Source organism: Monodelphis domestica, chromosome 1 (genome assembly GCF_027887165.1).
Source record: "Monodelphis domestica isolate mMonDom1 chromosome 1, mMonDom1.pri, whole genome shotgun sequence".
Taxonomy (NCBI): Eukaryota; Metazoa; Chordata; class Mammalia; order Didelphimorphia; family Didelphidae; genus Monodelphis; species Monodelphis domestica.
This window is the reverse complement of record NC_077227.1, coordinates 337,633,051-337,653,320: the sequence shown is the minus strand read 5'-3', so window position 1 is coordinate 337,653,320 and position 20,270 is coordinate 337,633,051. Positions and strand designations below refer to the sequence as shown.

Genomic DNA, 20,270 nt, shown 5'->3' with positions numbered 1-20,270 from the left:
TCAGTTTTTGTGCAAGAGAGTAGAGATGCATTTGGAAGATAGATGGGACCAAACCTCAGGTCTAAAGGTGTTGATTAGATCAGGGAAGAAAAACTTGTAACTCACCTAGTTCACATGAATGTTTCTGGCAAAGACACTGGTTAACAAATAAAGTTTCCAACTACATCTTTTTACTAGTCAAGTGAAGACTCAAAAAGCCACATACAAGTACAATTTTAAACTGGATGAACATCTTGAAAATGTTAGTGCAAAGTAATAATGTAGATTTCTTCATTATGAAGTTGTGCTGACGCTTTTCAGGTTTGTTAAATTTTACCCTTTTGACATTTGATATTCAGTTACAGAGGTTAACTTACTAACAATATAAATGCATTTGTGTCTTATATCCCACACATGGGCTCATGACGTGTTGCTTAAGATTCTCATTAATAAAGTAAACCTCTTATTTTGTTTAACAGTCATGTTCCTTGCAAACTACACACTTAACTTTTATTGAGGTGCCTTTAAGCTTATGTTCCTATCTTTGTGGGTCAAATTACTTTAACACATAGCCTTTCACAATGTCATCTGTGATTGTTTCATGATTTTGAAATGTAACTGGTCTGAATGCAGAAGTTGGGGGTGGGGAGAGGGGTGTGTGGAATCCACCACTAATCTCAGCTAGACAAACTGTTCTTGAAATTAAAAAAGCCTATTCACACAAAATTATATGTAATGACTGTAGTAATCAGTTTATTACACAGATTAATCATTCTTGAACGTACAAGCTCCAGAGGAGCAATTGGGTCTTTAAATATACACAAGTATTTCTGTCAAATGAATTTTTACCCTTACATCCAGATAGACCTAAGCAGTTAAAAAACATAAGAAAAATTAAGAGCTATTAGCTATGTATTAACTGAGAAACCACATACAAACCAAAAAGTATTGAGGGGAGAAGGGGGTGATGGAGAAGAGCTGGAAAAAAAAAACACCCATCACTTTATGTACTAATAGCTCCAATCCATTTAAATGTTGACCAGTTAAACTTAGACCTTAAAATACAGGATGTGGGTATAGTTTAATCTTGTTGGTCGAAACATTTACCTAAGATGTAGGTCCTTCAGAATAAAATGAATACAGAAACAGCTTGACGTTCTTCACCTTGCTTTTCATAACTGTTATGAGTTTAAAAGGATTCCGCTTTTTAAAAAATTCTCCCACAGGTCAGTATAACTGTCCTCCCCCACCCCAAACCACACAACACCCACCCCTGCCCTTGCATTGTTTATCCAATTAAGTCAATAAGGAAAGCTTTTAGTCTCACAACTAGGTTATGACTGAAGAACTGGCTTTTCACACACACACTTCTTTGCTAGGAGTCAATGTTGGTACGGGAAATACAGTATTTCTATTTTGTTGTTCCAAGTATGTACAACACGCAGCACTGCTGTATCAGGTAAACATGTGCACAGGGGAAGATGAGGCGTGGGCTCATAGAAAGCAGTCAAATGGAAATCAAAAGGACTTTCTCTTTCAGAGTTCCCCTATCTTTATTTGTAGAGGTTATCCAATAATTTCTTTAATTACATCGCATACTTCTGAGTCCATTCCCGAGCTATTCTGTTGTACCTGTACATACAAAGAGAGGGTAGGCTTAATACATGTCAGACTTCAGTTACTTAGTAGACTTTAGGCACTACATGGAAAGACTGAATATTTTCTGTAGAAGTAGACACCTTTCTAGGCCATTTATCAAATTTGTATTCATTTTAAAAAACCCAAAGGAAAGAAGGGTTTTAGACTATAAAACAGAAAAGTTCCTAAAATCCTCTTCACCCCCCCCAAAGACAGCAAAGTTCTAGCAACACCCCCCACCCCCACCCCACTATATAAAATCCTTATCTTAATCCTTATTTTCCATCTTAGCATCAATACTGTGTTTTGGTTCCAAGGCAGAAGAATGGGACCGGTTGGGCAATAAGGTTTAAGTGACTTGCCCAGGGTCAGCTAGGAAGTGTCTGAGGGTCAGAACTGAACCCAGGACCTTCTGTCTCTAGGTCTGGTTCTCAATCCATTGAGCCAACTAGCTGCCCTCTTAAGTGCTATAAATTTCAAAATAAGATCATAGCACAAATTACTTATAACATGATATGAAAAAAAGGCAAAGCACTTAAACAAAGACACACCAGTCTGTGAGCAAGTGCTAACCTAAGTCTATATTTGGTTGGCCTTCTACTTTCAAGAACTTGACCTCTGGCATACCCGAGTCTGTACAATTTTTATAGGGGTCCTGTTCATAAAGGCATTTAATTACTGCAATAGCTGCTTTTGCTAGAAATTCAACCTGGATAATGATCTATATCTGTATCTAAATATATTTATCTTAGCTATCTGGATTACTTGCTGTTCTAGAAAAAGTTACATTTAGTTCAAATTGTCTGGTATGAAAACATTAAAGAGACCAAATATTCTTTTAAATCTTCCATTAGAAGGGGTGGAGTTAAGGTACTGCTGCTAGGTGACCAACAATCTCATAGAAAAGTGGCAAAATTTGGTTCAATTTATTCCAAATACAGCCCAAAGCAGAATGAATCATATCAAGCTATTTCAGGTCTACCCATTATGTAGCAATTTTACTATGAGATGAAAGGAGTTACCATCAGAATCTTAAAATAAAAAGGCCATACTGTCAAACAAATCTAAATTCTTAAGACACTTTCCATAAATCTGTTTAAAACATGGACAAGTTTTGCCCATCTTTGAATTCTTCCTATTTTCTCAGTGAACAGGAAAGATTAAAATGCATCTCACATTTTGATGCTAACAGATCTTGAATCTTCTGGGACTCTTGTTGGAGATTAAAAAAAAAAAGGGCTCTGAAACCCAGAATGAAGGTTTTACAAGGAAAAAATTCTTGTCTTTTGTGTTGCACTTATATACTTTCCCCACTAGATGCTGTCAAATGGTGCTGAAGATTTCTTTATGCTCTTTTCTTCAGAACTTAAATTAATCTAAATAGCCTGTTTACAATGTTCCAAGTTCTTGATGAAAAAAATATTTATATTTAAAATTCCCATTTAGGTATATGAAATTCTACATAAATCTAAAGACTTATATGGGTGCATCAGATAATGACTATTTTTAACCCTTAGTCGAGGTCTAAAGTAAAGCTGTATTTCTTCTACTTGACTTCCATACTTACTTTTCTCTATCTGTTTTGTAGATCCGTGCAATCTCAGGCACTAAAGGATCATCTGGATTGGGATCACACAACAGAGAACAGATGGACAAGAGTACTAGGAAGAGAACAAACAGCAAGTTTATCAGGGCAACAAAAAAAGCCAAATGACACCTCTGCCTCCAGATAGGATTGTACTTATCAGTTACTTTTAGAGACCATATCTAAGGATTTCAAAAAGTCAAAGTTCTAATTTTAAACATAATTAGCACTAAGCAATTAAATCAAGTCTAGACAAATAGGATATGTTATTCCAAGTAAAGCTGTTTTTTGAAAACAATTAAAAACTACACCCAAAAGGTCACTAAGCTGTAATACACATGTTGACTCAATGGTGCCCTTGCTGAGAGAAAGATCTTATATATACAAAATATTATACCAGAATTTTTTTGTTGTGGCAAAGAACTGGAAACAGCTGAGGAATGGCTAAAAGAAATGATGAGGGCAGCTAGGTGGCTTAGTAGATAGAGAGGCAGGCCTAAAATCAGGAGGTCCTGGGTTCAAAACTGATATGATACTTCCTGTGTGACTCTGGGCAGGTCCCTTAACACTGCCTAGCTCTTACCCTTCTACCTTGGAACTAATACTTAGTATGGATTCTAAGACAGAAGGAAAGAGTTTTTAAAAAAGAAAAGAAAAAGAAATGACATTAATGTAATGGAATATTACTGTACAGTAAGAAATTATAAGAAATCCTAGAAACTTGGGAAGACTAGTATGAACTGATTCAGAGTAAAATGGAAAGAACCATGAGACTAATTCACAGAATGATCCATGGTAACTTAAAGGAAAACTTGGAATGACTTTAGAATTCTGAGCAATGTAGTGACCAATTATGCCTCAGAAGACTGATTAAGAATAAAGCCTCCTACCTCTAACTAATGGTATAGAATGATACATCTTCAAATATGGACACTGAGATTTGTTTTAATTGACTCTACTTTTTACCACAAGAGATAGCTTCATGAGGATGGAGCTTCATGAGGATGGAAAAAGAGTTGGTAGAAAGAGATGAAAAAATATTAAATTTAAAAAACCTGACAAAAATAAAAAAAAGTTGAGAAAGAGACTAAAATAGGGCAAAACTGTGTTACTACCACACTAACATGTTTGTGTTTTTAAAATAAATTGCTATTGGTGATTAAAAAAAAATATAGCCACACACCTAGGAAGTGTCTGAGGCCAGATTTGAACCTAGGACCTCCTGTCTCTAGGTCTGGCTCTCAATCTACTGAGCTACCCAGCTGCCCCCAAGAAGTATTTTTTAAAAGAAAAGAAAAGGAAATAGATTCAATGTTCACACCTCTCATCTCTGCAAAGGAGGTCTTCTCATATTTCTTTGTGGAGTCATGCTTGTTCTTTTTTATATTGTAAACATTTAGTTGTTGTGTGTTAGTTGTCCCCCCTCCCATTTCCATTGTTGTAGTCATTGTATATAGTTTTCATGGCTGTGTATATTTTGTTCTTTAGCCACTCATGTGGTGTGTCTGTCTCTGTCTCTGTCTCTGTCTCTGTCTCTGTCTCTCCCCCCCCCTCCATATATATATATATATGTGTGTGTGTGTATATATATATATACATACATATATATATGTATATATAAAATTAGCCATTTCCTATAATCTAGTAATACTCCATTACATTCATGTATCACAATTTGTTTAGCCATTTTTTAGCCAATGGATAAAAACACTGTTTCCAATTCTTTGCTACACAAAAAGTGCTGCTATAATGGTTATATGTGGCATAGTCTATTCTTTTCATCAGTGACCCTTTGGGGTACATGGCTAGTTAGTGGAAATCTGAAGGATACGGACATTTAATTTACTTTTTATGCATGATCCCAAGTGGTTTCCCAAAGTAGTTGTACTAATTTAATTCTTAGCTCTGAGCAATTCAGTACCATATCTTCCCACAATCCTTTTAACACTGACTATTTCCATCTTTCGTCATCTTTACCAAATTAATGGATATGAGATGAAAATTCAAGATTAGTTTGGTGGGCATTTCTCTTACTAATGATATGAAGCATTCTTTCATGTAGTTAGTACCCTGTAGTTCTTTTGAGAACTGTTCTCATCCTCAATATTTATTGGGGAGAATGGCTTTCAGCCTTATCTATATTTGTTAGCATATACAATAGTATTCTAACTTACATACAAGTGTTACATAAGTTAGATACTAATCCTTTATTCTGAGAAATCAATGGTATGAAGATAGGCAAAGAAGAAACAAAACTATCCCTATTTGCTGATGACATGACAGTTTACTTAGAAAATCTGGGGGAATGAGCAAAGAAATGACAGTATAAACAACAGAGGTGCTGTTTAGGTATTACTCAGACATTAGCTGATTGGACAGAAAGAACCAGTAAGTGTTTTCAGGAAATAGACCTATAAGCTTAGTAACAAAATAAGAGCTAGTACTATTTTGACTGATACTACTTATGAAGGTAGATTGGTGAGGATCAGTCAGAAACCATGCTCTATAATTTGTTTTCATTGTTTTAAAGCATAGAATTAGTATACAGATATTGCAACAAACTCTCTGATTCTGCCTTTATCTCTGATAACTTTTTAGATAAAAAAAGATATTTTAGACTTTTTCCCTCAAAAAAAAAAAAAAACCCAACACCCCAAGAATAATGTCCTTTAACCCAATTTTCTAATTAATAAATTCATGTAATTTAGAGATCTAGTCCAATACAGTCATTTTACAGGTAAGGAAACCAAGGTATAGAGAGGGGTTATAAATAACTTGCTCAGGATTATTGAGCTACAACAGGAACCTAAGTCCTTTAACTCCAAACTGGTCTCAAGCTTGCTTATAACACAGATCTTTCTTGAGAAAATGCAAATGAAAAGGATAGCTTATACTATGACACAATGCAGTAGATAATTCTAATTCTCTTCCTAATTCTAAATTTCCCCCTTTTTGAAAAACAGAATCTTCCCACTATGGAGACCCCTGAGCTCCTGTGACCTCAATATTAACTATAATTTGTCTTGCTAATATGATGTAATTCAAGGTTTTTTAAAACTAGGTTTGTAAAGTACTGTTCTCACTGCACCTCTCACCATTACCGGTTCTGTTATTATTCCTCATGCATTAAATTTTAAAGATTCAATTTTACTTATTTTCAATTCCAAATCAAATTCCCTCCCTCATTCCTCCCTCTCCATCACCCTTGAGAAAGCATGGACAACAACATACATTTCAGATATGTAGTTATCATGCACCAAACCTTGAGGTTCCCTCTGCTTCTTGAACTAGAAGCTTTTCCTTAGCTTTTCTGTCTCAACATTAATTGTATTAGCATAGTCTTTAAATAAACTTAATTTTTTTCCAGCTCAGGTCTTATCCTATAGCTCTAGAAATACTAATTATACCATTGATATATTTGGAAGTGGATGAGCTTTGTACATCAGGCTAGTTTCCTGAATTTGATAAAATCCTCTTAGGCTGAAAAGTTATGTCTATGCTATGCTGCCTATTCACTACAGAAACATAGAGAGCTTACTATGTATTAGGCACAAGACACTGGTAAGGAATACAAGGGTATTTTAAAATGCCATGGTATATTAAATATTAACATGTATAGCTTTTAATAGCTTCCTTCTAAATGCTTTCTTTTTTTTTTTAGTCATATGGCACTGGAAAAATAATCACTGCTTACCAATTTAAGAAGCCTATGCTGATGTTTGATGAAAATTTTTAAACAAACATGTCAAACATATGGAAAGTATAACATTTTCAATTGGCTAAAGGGCACTTAGAACATTTCTTTATAAAAGATATGAATAACAACTTCTACTTTAATGTTTACATTTTTAATGAGGATTTAAAATTTCATTCTAAATTTAGAAAGCTACCATCTAATTCTATAATTTTATCTTTTCTGAAGTTAGAACAATTGTTAGATTTCTCTCAATCATTTCTGTATACCGAGCAAATGACATTGAACCCTAGCTAAACCGAGGATTTAAATGTTTATTTAGGACATTATTAGATATATCCTTGGTAGACTCAATTTAAACACTTTCACCATACTGTTCTCCAATTTGGGTGTATAATTTATTTTCCAAGACTACAACGATTATTGCTATTTTATTTTTAAATTTTCTATCTGTTAAGATGAATGCATTTCTAGGAATTTGGAAGTCATCGAACACACATGGAAGCAGATAGTGTTCTGGGAGGGGGCCTAAGAAGGATGGGAAATCCATATAACTTTCAGATCTTTTACACACTAAAAAGTTAAGCTGTCATCAGTTCACAAAAAATAAAAGACTCAGAAAAACAAAACGTAAGGGGAAAGTGCTTTATAAATGTCTCATTTTATTCTCACAGCAATTCTGAGAAACAGATGGTATTGCTATCATCACTTTATAGATGAGGAAACTGGGGCAGGCTAGAGGGTAATTTGCCTTGGCTTGCACAGATATTAAATGTCTGAGGATACATCTGAACTCAGATCTTTCTAGTCCCAGGTCCAACATTTGGTTGCCTCCAAATGGTATTCATATTCCATGAGTCATTATGGCACATCTAGATTTTAATAACTATAAAAACAGCCTTCCTAGTTTTCAAATGGTTAATTCAAAGTTGAGTAAAAAAACATAGAGAGCAACAACAAATTATATAATCTATGAAAAAATATTAGGTTAGATCCAGCCAGACATTCTTACATGTTAAACCCACCATTTGAACCAATTTCAGACACCTGATATGAACTACATGCTGGTGACTATACAACTCATTTTTCTTTTTTACAAGTCTATTAGCAAATCAATATCTATTAGACCTTGCAACTCTTCTTTCAATCATTTGGGGGGGAAATTCTTTTTTGTTACTTCCTTAAGCTTCAGTTAGTAGATTGACCTTTTAAAACTGTATCCTCTGCATCCCACCCTCTTATTCTCCCTTGAAGTAATGGGTTATTAGTGTTTTTCTTCAACTTTCCTAGGCTACATACTTCATCAGGAAGATTCCTAATACTCATCCCTTTCATTAGCATATGGACATGTAGCTTTTCTCAATTCTAACAGCACAGCAAATGGCTTTAAAAAATATTCTTCAATATACATGCACCTTGAAAACTGTCCTGATTTAAGATGGACACAATATAACAACGTTAAATTTGAAAACAGAGATTGCACTAAGGGACTTACAACTAAACTAAGTAAAGAATAAAAACTTTACAAAGGTATTTATATGTTCTATTTAGTCAAATAAGGCATGGTAAGCATATGAAACTTCAAGAAAGCTAATGCAATATTCCAAATGAAATTATGAATACCACTGAATCAATTCTAGAGGTTCTGAGCTTCAAAAATAGTTTTTTAGACATGAAAGGAAGCAAGAGATCAAACATATTCTTGAATAGTATCTAAGACTTTGTAAAAAGGTAACAGACATAGCAGAAAAGGCAAAACTAAAAAGTTATGAGTATGCTTTATAGTTTCCTAGAAATACCTCTTCTTTTTGGACCCAACTAAATCATGATAGTGATGGTTCTAAACTGAGTCACTGAGTCAAAGTACATTTAAAAAGGGGCATAAAGGATAGAGTGCCAGGAGGTCCTGGATTAAATTCTGACCTCAGACATTTCCTAGCTGCTGTGTGACCCTGGCCAACTCACCTAATGCCAACTGCATAGATAACCCTTACTGCTCTTCTGCCTTAGAATCGATACTTGCATCATTTCTAAGACAGAAGGTAAAGGTCTAAACAACAACAACAACAACAACAACAAAAACACATTAAAAGGTAGTCATAAATACTATCCAAAAAGCCTCTATAACAAGAAGGTCCACAAAGAGAAGCAGCTTTCTCTGAAGAGAAGTTTAATTTGTAGTTATTCAAGGGTAAAAGACTTTTCTGAGTTGTCTTTTTTGGGGGGTGAAGTAGGGGGTTGTTAAAGATAGTTTTATACAAACACAATTTATGATGCTGATTAGAGGCCTTGAGGTTTAAAATCTACTTTCAGAAAACTATATATGAATAATGGCATACGGCAGGAGTTGGCAAACTGTGGCTTATAGGACAAATGGTTTTAATCATTCCTATCTCGTGGACCATACAAAAACATGTGAGGGGGTGGGTGGGTGGGGGGCTGGATTTGGTCCACAGGCTGTAGCTTGTCAACCCCTGGTATATAGCCACAGTGTATAACATTATCTAACATGTAGCAAGGGATGATATAATTAATCTTTTCCCTTTCATCTCCTAGTTTCATCATTAGGTACAGTGGTAAACAGCTGATCCTCAGTGGGTACTTTTATTCTCTTTTGCTATTATTTTCTAGTACATTTTTACATTTCTCAAACATGTTTCTAAAAAGATTCAAGTAGTATTGTTTATGCAATTGCAGAAAATTTCTGGTAAAGCTGCCACTGAACAAAAACTCAAATGGAATATAATCATTGGCAGTCCTTCAGAGTATGCATTTTTAATAAGTACTTCTTATAAAAACTTTCATTTTAGCCTCCCAGAATACTCACTTAAATGTTACATATATTTTATTCTGTGTGTTTCTTTGGAGGGAGAAGGGAAAGGGAGGCTTATCCCACTTCGGCTACAATCACAGTGAACATTCACAGGCCCAATCCCACTATTCATTTGCCTGGAAGCTTTGACCCATTCAATTTCTAAGCTAGACCAATTTATCCCTCTCTCCCCTCCTTCAGTGGCCTGGTGGCTCCCCCTTCACCCTGGGGCTCATCACATTGCTTTACAGACTTAATACAGATACTGAAATGGCTTTAGTTCTCCTTCAGTTTATAATTCTCAAGCTCAAGTGATCTACTAGACTCTGTAGTGGGAATTACAGCTGTATAACACTACATCCTCCATTCTTGAATGACATCTATTATTAAACTTAGATTATGAGGTATATGTTCAAGTTTGAAAATTCCTTCAACTCTCCCTGTTTTAACAGGCATTCTTTGTTCTCTGTAACAATGAATGCTTTAAAACAGAGGCTTTTAATCTGGGGTCCATGAACTTGCACGTGGGAAAAAAAATCAATCTTTTCACTCACCTCTAACTGAAATTTAGCATTTACTCTACAAACAATGGCAGAATTGACAGTACCTGTGATATTGTAACCAATAGGAATCAAGAGATAATTTCGTATCACATTACAATTATTGTAGAACTTAAGATATAACTTTATGCTCATCACCATTTCAAAATGAATACAGTTATAGGATTGGATACTAGGGCATACACAATAGGTCTTCTTTATCCACAGTCTGTATTCTCAATGTAATTTGTTTCCTTTATGATCCTAAGCATTTTATTTTATTTATAGGTTTTACCAGTTGCCAAAAGGGTTCACAACACAAAAAATTTTAAGAACTATTGCTTTAGAGGGATATTTGGTATCTCATGTGATCACTGTTTACTCCCTAATCTATGAATAGAAAATCACCGATTATCTATAGACATTTCACTATTAAGCAACAAATTTATTTGTAATATACATGTAATTTACCTTTTGAAATAGTTAGTGCTGGCGACCACTGTGACCGTAGAATATCAAGACAAATGCTGCCATTACTGTTTATATTTGGATGGTAAATTCTTGTTGTAAATGCAACCTAAAAAAAAGTATCACATAATTTGGTTTACCAAAGTTTTAAAAATTGCATATAGGAAAGTAATTCACATAGTCTACCTACCTTAGGTGGTTTGAAGGGATAATCTGTTGGGAAATGAATTGTCAAGAAAAATACTCCACCCTGATAGGGACTATCATTCTGTTGATGAAGAGGAAAAAGTAGTTATAATGAGTGACTTACACAGGCTATTCTATATTGAAATTACGCTGAATACTTACTGGCCCCATTATTGTAGCTTGCCAATGGAACACTGAAAAAGAACAAGAAATCATTAGGTATTACCCCAAATATCAGCCACTCTAACTTCTCTAAACTTAGTTCATATTTGGTAATGACTCATAATTGAGAAGTTCAATGTACATTACAGATACCTGATACTGAACCCAGGACAGAGTGAATTTACTTTATGAATGGGAATTAGAAGCATGGCGAGTCAAGTGAGAGTGTGTCTATAAAGAAATTGAGTCTAGCTGTCATTCTACAATGCTGTGGTAAAACTCCCAATTAAAAATAATTATGATTGAAATACTTTGAAATCTGTCAAAGACAAACACATTCTTTCTTGAGAAGATTAGATATTCCATTCTCACTTATTTTTAATAATCAAAATTCATTCAAGCTTCAGAAAACATGACATTTGGTGTTAAGACTCAATTTTTGCTCTACTATTTATTGCTTGTATGACTTTGAAGAAATCACTTTTTGCTTCTTTGGGTCTTGGACTATGTGACCTCTAAGGTCCTAGCCAGTTTTAATTTCTGATCATTATCACTGCCATCAATTTCACAGAACAAAAGCCTAAAATAATGCCATTAGCCTAGAAGAGGTCTTTGTAATACAGTGAAACGTCATTATCATTCTAGTAGTACTGGATAGAAGTAACAGGCCAACATAGATAGGTATGATCATTATAATGAGGTAAAAGGCAGATAGATGGTTTAGTGGATTAAAGCTCTGTGTCTTAAGATCTGAGTTCAAATCCAACCCCAGACAATAATTACTAGCTGTGTGACCCTGATCAAGTCATTTAACCAGTTTCTCTTTAATCCACTGCTGAAGGAAACTGCAAGCTACTCTTTACAAAGAAAACCCCATGTACAGTATGGTTCTTAGGGGTTATAAAGAGTCAGACACAACTAAATGACTGAACAAGATTCATGAGAACCTTAATCTCTGTGTCTAGAGCAGGACTTCTTAACCCTAAAGTCTGTAAACTTTTCTCTTAATATTTTGATGAAGGTATTTAATTATAACTGGTTTCCTCTGTAATCCTAGGCATTTTAGTTTATATATTTTAAAACATTATACTAAGAAGTGGTCCACAGGTTTCAAATTATCAAAGAAGTCCATGACATAAAAGCTAAGTCCCTTGGTTTAGGGTTATTTGCACCTCCCCCCCAAAAAAGAACTACAAAGTTTTGCTGAAAGTTAAGGCTTGTCCACAAGCTCTGACTGGAATAAAAGAAAGAAAAAAATTCTAAATAATAAAATGCATTTTAAAGTAAAACCATTTTCCTAGAGGAAATTTAAGGCATACGCTATTTTCCAAAACTTGGGGGGGAAGGGGGGGTCATCTGTTCCAATTCCCTGACACACCGTAACTATCTCATTTACCTGCAACATTGGAGACCAAACAAAGGTAATGGTACTGCTGATGTCTTCTTCAGCATACAGCTTATAAGAATGGAGTTAGCACTTATGGAATCACTGGCTAATTGAAGATGAATATATCGAAGCATTTTTGGTGAAAAATCTTTTTCTAATCTCTACTGGAAATCTTTTGACTTGGAGAAACCAGCACTTGTTTCTACTCTTGTCACCAAATTTGTTTATAGTATGAATCAAATATCTTTGTAATAAGGCTCATTACACTAAAGTGTTGGACTAGGAAGATCTATTTCTTTTCCAATTTAAACAATTAAAATATGATGGGACAGACATCTCCCATTAGTTTATGTTCCTTAGAACAATTATAAGCTATGTAACAAGTTACTTTTTATTTATCTGGGACTTGTAAGCTTCTATTCTTTTTCATCATCAGTAAAATTAATTAAGAATATTTTCCCATGGTTACATGATTTGTGACCCCCCCCCCTTCTGGAGTTGACAAGCAATTCCACTGGGTTATACATGTATCACTGTTCAAAATCTATTTCCATATTATTCATATCTGCAATAGTTTTTTTTTTACCTTAAAAAAAGACTTGTTAGTTTCTTAAAGAGAAAAGCAAAGTGTTAATTTGTCACACATCTCCTATGAATATCTAATATGATCCTCTGTACCACAGGGTAGGTATATTTTTTAAATGCTTTAAAATAAATCCCTTAATATCAATTAACCATACTATCAAACCATCAACTTGTTGACAAATCTATTTTTAAATTGCTGCCTTGCACACAATATTGTTTTTATAAATGTGTATGTATTGCACCAAAAATAATGTAAACTAGAAAGGAAACAGATACAAAACAATTTAGAGCTACTACTGTTGGTTATCTAGAAAGAATGCATAGACAACTCAGGAGCAGTACCACAAAAAAGCACAAATATGGCAATATATATGATCTCTGATGGGTAGGATGACAACCACAACAAATCTAAAGAAATTTTTTTCTTTAAAGAGAGCTTTTTATCTTTTTTTTTAATCAAGAATTCTTTTTGTTAAAAAGAAGTTAAATTGCTAATTTTATGTAATAATTTTAGCATAAGGAACCAGAAAGACAATTTGTAGGGTTTGAATAACAGATTTTTTTAAAAAAGGAAAAAAAAACACCACACACACACACACACACAAATAAAATTTTATCTTTCTAAATTTCTTCCTAACTTTTTTTTTTTAACCCTTACCTTCCGTCTTGGAATCAATAGTGTATATTGGTTCCAAAGCAAAAGAGTGGTAAGGGCTAGGCAATGGGGGTCAAGTGACTTGCCCAGGGTCACACAGCTGGGAAGTGTCTGAACTAGATTTGAACCAAGGACCTCCCATCTCTAGGCCTGGCTCTCAATCCACTGAGCTACCCAGCTGCCCCCTTCCTAACATTTTAACTGATCCTCACCATAACCTGATACAGCTAGAAAGAGCAGAGGACCATACAGATTAAGTGACATTCAAGGTAATAACTCTATAGTAAGCAGCACCACAATCCTGCCTCAGCCCTGCATGCATTTTATTACAGTCTTAAGTCAGAAGGCAGTTAAGTACAATGAGTGGTACCAAATAATACATGTGTTCAAGGGAAGGAGAGATCACTTTAACTCATGTAATTAAATTCTAGAGGCCTATGTGACATGATTATTTGAGCATCAAAACAAAAACAAAAACTGCCTCAAGGATTAAAAAAAAAAGGATTAAATAAAAGTCAGAATGTTCCACATAATGAGGTTCAAAAACCTTCTGGTTATATTGGAAAAGAGCCTTCTCCAGAGACTATAAAGGGCCTAACCAAAACATTGATTTAAAATTAAAAAAATGAACTTAGTTGAGGAGGCAGCTGGGTAGCTCAGTGGATTGAAAGCCAGGGTTATAGGTGTCCCAGGTTCAAATCTGGCCTCAGATACTTCCTAGCTGTGTGACCCTGGGCAAGTCACTTAACCCCCACTACCTAGCTAGCCCTCACCACTCTTCTGCCTCGGAACCAATACATACTATTTCTAAGGCAGAAGGTATGGATTTTAAAAAAAATAGTATTTGTTAACATTTGCTTATAGGAATGCAGAAATCTCTACTGACCTGAACTCAAGCAAGTGGGGGGGGGGGGGGGGGAGGGAAGAGAAAATTAAGCAGTTTTATGTGAGCAACAAACCCTTGGGTGTGTGTGTGTGTGTGTGTGTGTGTGTGTGTGTGTGTGTGTGTGTGTGTGTGTGTTTCTTCCTGCCTGTCAAATCTTCACAAGAAATTAAAAAAGTTTTATGCAACAAATTTAAAAAGTCAATATGTAGTCACAAATATACATATTCAAATAAAGTTAAATCTCCCACTTATAAGACATAGAGGCCAAGGGAAGCAATTTAGGATAGTGGATAAGAACACAGAACTTGGGAGACAGAAATACTGAATTTAAATCCAGGTTCTGCCACTCAGTTGTCTGATTTTGAAAAGTCACTTCATTTTGATACTCATTTTCTTTACCTGTAAAATGAGGTAACTAGTACTTATATGACATTTCATAGGGTTGTGGTAAGGCTCAAGTGAGATAACAAATGTAATATCACCATGTAAGTATGTGGTACTATTCGTAAAACCTATAAGGAACATTTAAATGAACAAATTGTAGGCTATTCTTCCAAGAGAGGAGCCTTAGTTCTTCACTTTGGGCATCTAAATGCTAGATATTTACATAGCACCTATGCTATTAAACGCTATAAAGGAGAACACTGAGGTTGCAAAGTAGAAGGCATTTTATTTAACTAAGGAAGAGTTTCTATAAGCAATAATGTGTTCCCCACCCCACCCACCCCCACCTCTGCACTTGGGAACAGGAAATGTGATTGTGCCAATAATAATCCTGGTTAACTGCAAAAGCAAAGGTAAATTACTTTGGACATGAAAAGTACATTCGATGTATAGCCCCCCAAGTCTTTGTTATGGTGGAAGTTTTCAATCACTTTCTCAGCTTTTGAGAACTCTGGCTAAAAATCCTGCTGAAAGAAAAAATTACATGGGCAATTTGAAGGAAATAATAAACTATCTTTTTTCTTTCCTTATTAGAAAGAGGCAAAAGTAGAAGGGAAAACACTAAGATTTTTTTTCATTATTTAATTTAAAAGTTTATCATTTATTCTCTGTATACAATTAAGATCCCTTATTCTGTCACTATAAAGGAATCCTTTTTAACCCTTGGCTATACTAGGAAAATTTGAAACCACACCCACCCTGCCCATAACAAAATCTTAATAAGATATTCCAATCTCACATTTCCTATTATCAAAACTGGGGAGAGGGGGAGGAAGAGAATATTATTTTAAAAGCTCAATTTTCTCTGAGTCATTATGGACATAAACATGTTCTCAAGAATTTTAGATTGAGAAGTATTAGCTGAAACATTCCTCTGAAAAAGCTGGCTAGGCAACTAGACGACACTAACCTAAAAAGAGGCAATAATAAAACTTATAGCTAGCTAGCTACCAACAGTAGTGATAAGTCCATGCAATGGTGTCTGTCTGTCTGTCTGATGCATTCTTTTATATAGCAGTAACTCAGAATACCCACAGCTCTCAAGCTATTAAACATGGTTAACCCAAATACTAAGTTAAAAACAAACAACTTACCTTCTCTGTTTTAGAATTGATACTAAGAATCTATTCTAGTGAAGAAGAGTGGTAAGGGCTAGGCAAGGGGGGTGGTTAAATGACTTGGCTGGGTTCATGATAGCTAGGAAGCATCTTGAGACCAGATTTGATCCCAAGTCCTCCCAACTCCAGGCCTGGTGCTCTATCCACTGTGCATCTAGCTGCCCCTCAAATACTAAGTTTTGTAAGACAACCAAAAAACACAGAACACTTTATAAGTTTCCTCTTCTGCTTTTAAGGGAAACAATTTGCTATTTAGAGTTGAAGTCAAACTCTTATGTGAGATATCCTTGCCAAAAGAAGGGTAGGGTAGGAAATAGGCTATTTATACTAAGCTGGACAAATGTCTAATGCAAGTTCATAGTTGTTATCCAATAGACATATAAAGAGTTTTAGCCAGTTTCTGACTCTATTCTCTATTCCTAATGAGCTTCTAAAAATAAGTTGAAAGTAAGTGCAACTACTTAAAAAAGGGCCACTCAAGAAAAGTGCATATTATCTGCCCTATTATCTTATAGTTTATGCTCTCATAAAGAGGACTTCTTTCTGGGTTCTATAAAGTACTTTAAACTATATAGGTTCTGAATGATTTCATCAAGTACTTACTATCATCTCCAACAGGACCTGCTGAACACTGCGCTGGGGGGTCACGTGCCAGGTCATTCAACTCCTTAAAAAGAGAGGAAGAAAGGTTTACTCAATAGAAGAAAATGGAAATCATATCATCTTAAGAGAGTTATATTTTTCACAGGTTTACCCAGTCTCTTTGCCCTACTTCTTCATTGGGCTCCTCTTCCCAGGGACCAATCTAAAAATTCTCTTTATGGCAATGTAATATTAACTTCAGTTGAGTCTTCAGAACTACATTACATTAAAGTTGGTATTCTTGTCCAGGAGCTACAAATATCTTCTCCCCTACATTCCCTTTCCGACATTCAAAAGCTTTTCCAATCAGTACCGAAACACTTCAGATTCTAGAAGGTAAAGCCTGTTAAAATAAGGGTAAGCTAACTATAAAATAAACCAACTATAAGAAGACTTCTGGAGATCCTCCTGAATAATAATTTTCCAATAATAATGTTTCTCAATAATACTATCTCCTCCTTAATAACAATGTCCTACTATATATTAAAGGCAAACAGTTTTCAAATGGAAATAGAACCAGGGCTTTTTTTCTCTTTAAGGACTGGAGTTTTCTGCTTCTGATATTTAAAACAAAAGTACTTTGCTTAATTATTTATGCTTTCTGTTTGCACTTATATTTCCCAGTATCAGTAATATGTTAGAAGAATGTATAAATTAAGGAGAACCAGATAGTCCATGGACTGGGTCACAAGTAGTTCTAAAATGTAAGGAATAAATTTAAGTGTAGTATTATGTGTTATATCTCAACCCTTAGACAGTTCCAGTTTTAGTCATCTTTCTATCCACACAACTCATGAAATTAAAGAGGGGTTTGGAAAAAGGAAAATTTTAAGCTCCTTAATTCTTACTCTAGCACAGAATTTGTCTATAAAAATGTTACACAAATATTAATAATGCACTGCTTTATTTGAGTCAAAGTATATGTTTCTTTTGCATATTGCCACAATATCTAAATATAAGATTTTAGAAATTATTTTTAAAATTTTTTAATTCTGAACTAAAATGCTAAATAAAATGAGCTATGATAGGAATTTAGGAAATCAAGTAAATTGATTTAACCTATACGTTTTTTTTTCATCTTTTACAAAACAAGAGTTAACATTTTACACTAAAGGTGACCTCAAGGAATAAAATCTAGAAACATCACTATTTTTATTTGTGAGACAGATTTGTCATGTTTGACTGCTATCATTAGGGACCTCCTGATAAGAGCCAACTATAAGCTGGACCTGCTTTAAAGGGAAAAAAATGCTAAGCCAAACTTATGTTGCATTAACACAAGTACAGCAGCCAAATAATAAGGAAATAACCAAGTTATTTAGCATAGCCAAAAGCAGTATGGTGCAGTGGAAAGAGTGCTAGTTCCTGGACTCAAAAGATCTGCATTTATATTTGGGACAGATTGCCTATAAAACCTTGGACAAGTCAAGGAACCTCCTCTGTAAAATATATGGGTTGGTATGGTCTCTCAGAGCAGTGGTGTCAAACTCAAATAAAAATAGGGGCCAGTTACCCATACAAAAGGATCCTTTTGAGCCACACAAAAGGACCCGTTTTAAAATCTATATATTATAAATGTTTATATTTTTATTTATTTTGTTAAATATTTCCCAATTACATTCTAATCTACTTCAAACTGCATCTCGGAGTATTGTGGGTCACACTACATGTTTGACACGTCTGTCTTAGAGAAGACCCTTCAAAAACATATATCATGAGAACCTACTAGGAAGCAAGCACAAGTTCCAGTCCTCAGCTTACAATTCAGAAGGGGGAAAGGCAAGTATATAAGTAACAGATATAGTACAGAGCATATTATGGTAACCACCACAAGAAGCATTTTTAAAAAGTGCTAGAAAGATTCAGAGAGGGAGGCTTATTTAAACTAAGCTTGTAAGGATTAATAGCATCTTCAGTGTGGAAGGAAAGGAGAACTTTCTTGGCAAAGGCACAAAGATCCCTTATTTGTGCTTATTATTGTAATTGGTGTTCTATATTTTCCAAGAAGGTTTTAGGATACAAACACTACAGCCAAACCACTAGCTACCTTCATCAACAATCCTAAGAAGTTACAAATACAAAGGCGATAAACAAAGAATCTTTAAATATCCATCCTTAACCCAGCTTACCTGCCATTGCTCCCCAGTTATTTGAGCCTGTTTTCTTCTAGCTAGCAGAAAGCAGCTGAAAACAGCCTATATCAATTGTGGTTATTATGAAACAGCCAATCTCCTTAAAGGATTACAAATAACTGAAATTTGGGCAGAGATTAGGATAGCAAGGATGGCTACAGATAAAACTTTCTATAAACAGTCCTAGTAGATTTGCTACCAAATTCTACTTCTTTCCTTCAATTATTGTTTCTCTTAGATTTCAGGCCTGATCATAGAAAATAGAAGGAAGAACCATAGAAGTTAACAGGGCACTGAAGAGCTAATCCAAAGCTAAGTATGCTTAAAAAGGTTGAGAATACTCTCAGTAATCTAACACATGAGTCTGAATTCAATACATATTTATTCAAGACCTGATATACATAGCACTGTGCTCAATTCTGTGGAATAATAATTTTTTAAAGGTAGAGGGCTATTCCTACCCTCATGGAGATTATAAACATTTAGATGAGGTAATATACATACTATCAAACTTTACTTTAAAGTTGGAACTATTCTTACTTCCTCCAGACTTATTAATACAGTAAATGTTTTATATATATAAATAAGCATGTTAAATAATGCAAGTTATGTAGCAGTAAAGGACAACACAAAGTATATATGCCATAAGAAATTATAAGAGCCGTGTCCAGATACAAACATAAAGTGTTACAAGAGTTAAAGTGTCAGATCATTGTGGGCAGAAAAAACACTGCCTCTGCAATCAGAAGATGGGAGTTCAAGCCTTACTTCTTTCTGATCCTTACTCTTGAGTGACCTTGAGGCAAGTAATTTAAGTCACAGGCCCTCAGTTTCCAGATCAGTAAAATGAAAAGGTAAAACAAAATGGGGTCTGAGGTCCATCAGGTAAGGAGAAATACAGAGAACAAAGCCATAAGAAAGAATGTATTGTGAATCGAAAGCGAAGTGAGACTCGGTCCATCTGTGGAAGAAAATTTCTGTGAAAAAGTAGGTACTATAGATGGAAAGGTAATTTGCATTAAGAATGCTGAACTAAGAATTACGGAATTTATCCTTGGGTTAGAACTGGAGAGAAATTGGGGATTATTTGCCTAGTAGTGGTAGTTGAAACATCAAGAACAAAAAAATGTTCTGTTTGGAGAGAGATTCTGAGGGCCTAAGACTATTCTTTGTAAAACTGTAGTAGATAGTAAAACCTAGCTGGTAAGCCAATTTTATGCCTTTTACAAAACTGTCAACTATATTCAGATGGAAAAAGTAATCTTGGTTTAAATATATATTATTGCTCTCAAATGAGATGGGGTACGTGGAGTGAAGATAAATAGGTACACAAAAAAATTACACAAAAGATGACTATA

General features: G+C 34.7%; 1 protein-coding gene across 4 annotated transcripts in view; it reads right to left on the bottom strand.

Annotated features, from left to right (window-relative positions):
* Nucleotides 1-705: 705 nt before the first annotated feature.
* Nucleotides 706-20,270, bottom strand: part of UBE2D2 (ubiquitin conjugating enzyme E2 D2) — a 40,287-nt gene continuing 20,722 nt past the window's right edge. For all 4 annotated transcript variants that reach the window (XM_007473710.3, XM_056811376.1, XM_056811377.1 and 1 more), the window contains exons 2-7: nt 16,742-16,805; nt 11,064-11,095; nt 10,906-10,983; nt 10,719-10,824; nt 3,185-3,278; nt 706-1,611 (exon numbers count right to left, since the gene is read on the bottom strand). In XM_007473710.3, coding sequence (XP_007473772.1) covers nt 1,566-1,611; nt 3,185-3,278; nt 10,719-10,824; nt 10,906-10,983; nt 11,064-11,095; nt 16,742-16,805 — 420 coding nt within the window. In that variant the 3' untranslated portion in view covers nt 706-1,565. The remainder of the gene's footprint in view (nt 1,612-3,184; nt 3,279-10,718; nt 10,825-10,905; nt 10,984-11,063; nt 11,096-16,741; nt 16,806-20,270) is intronic.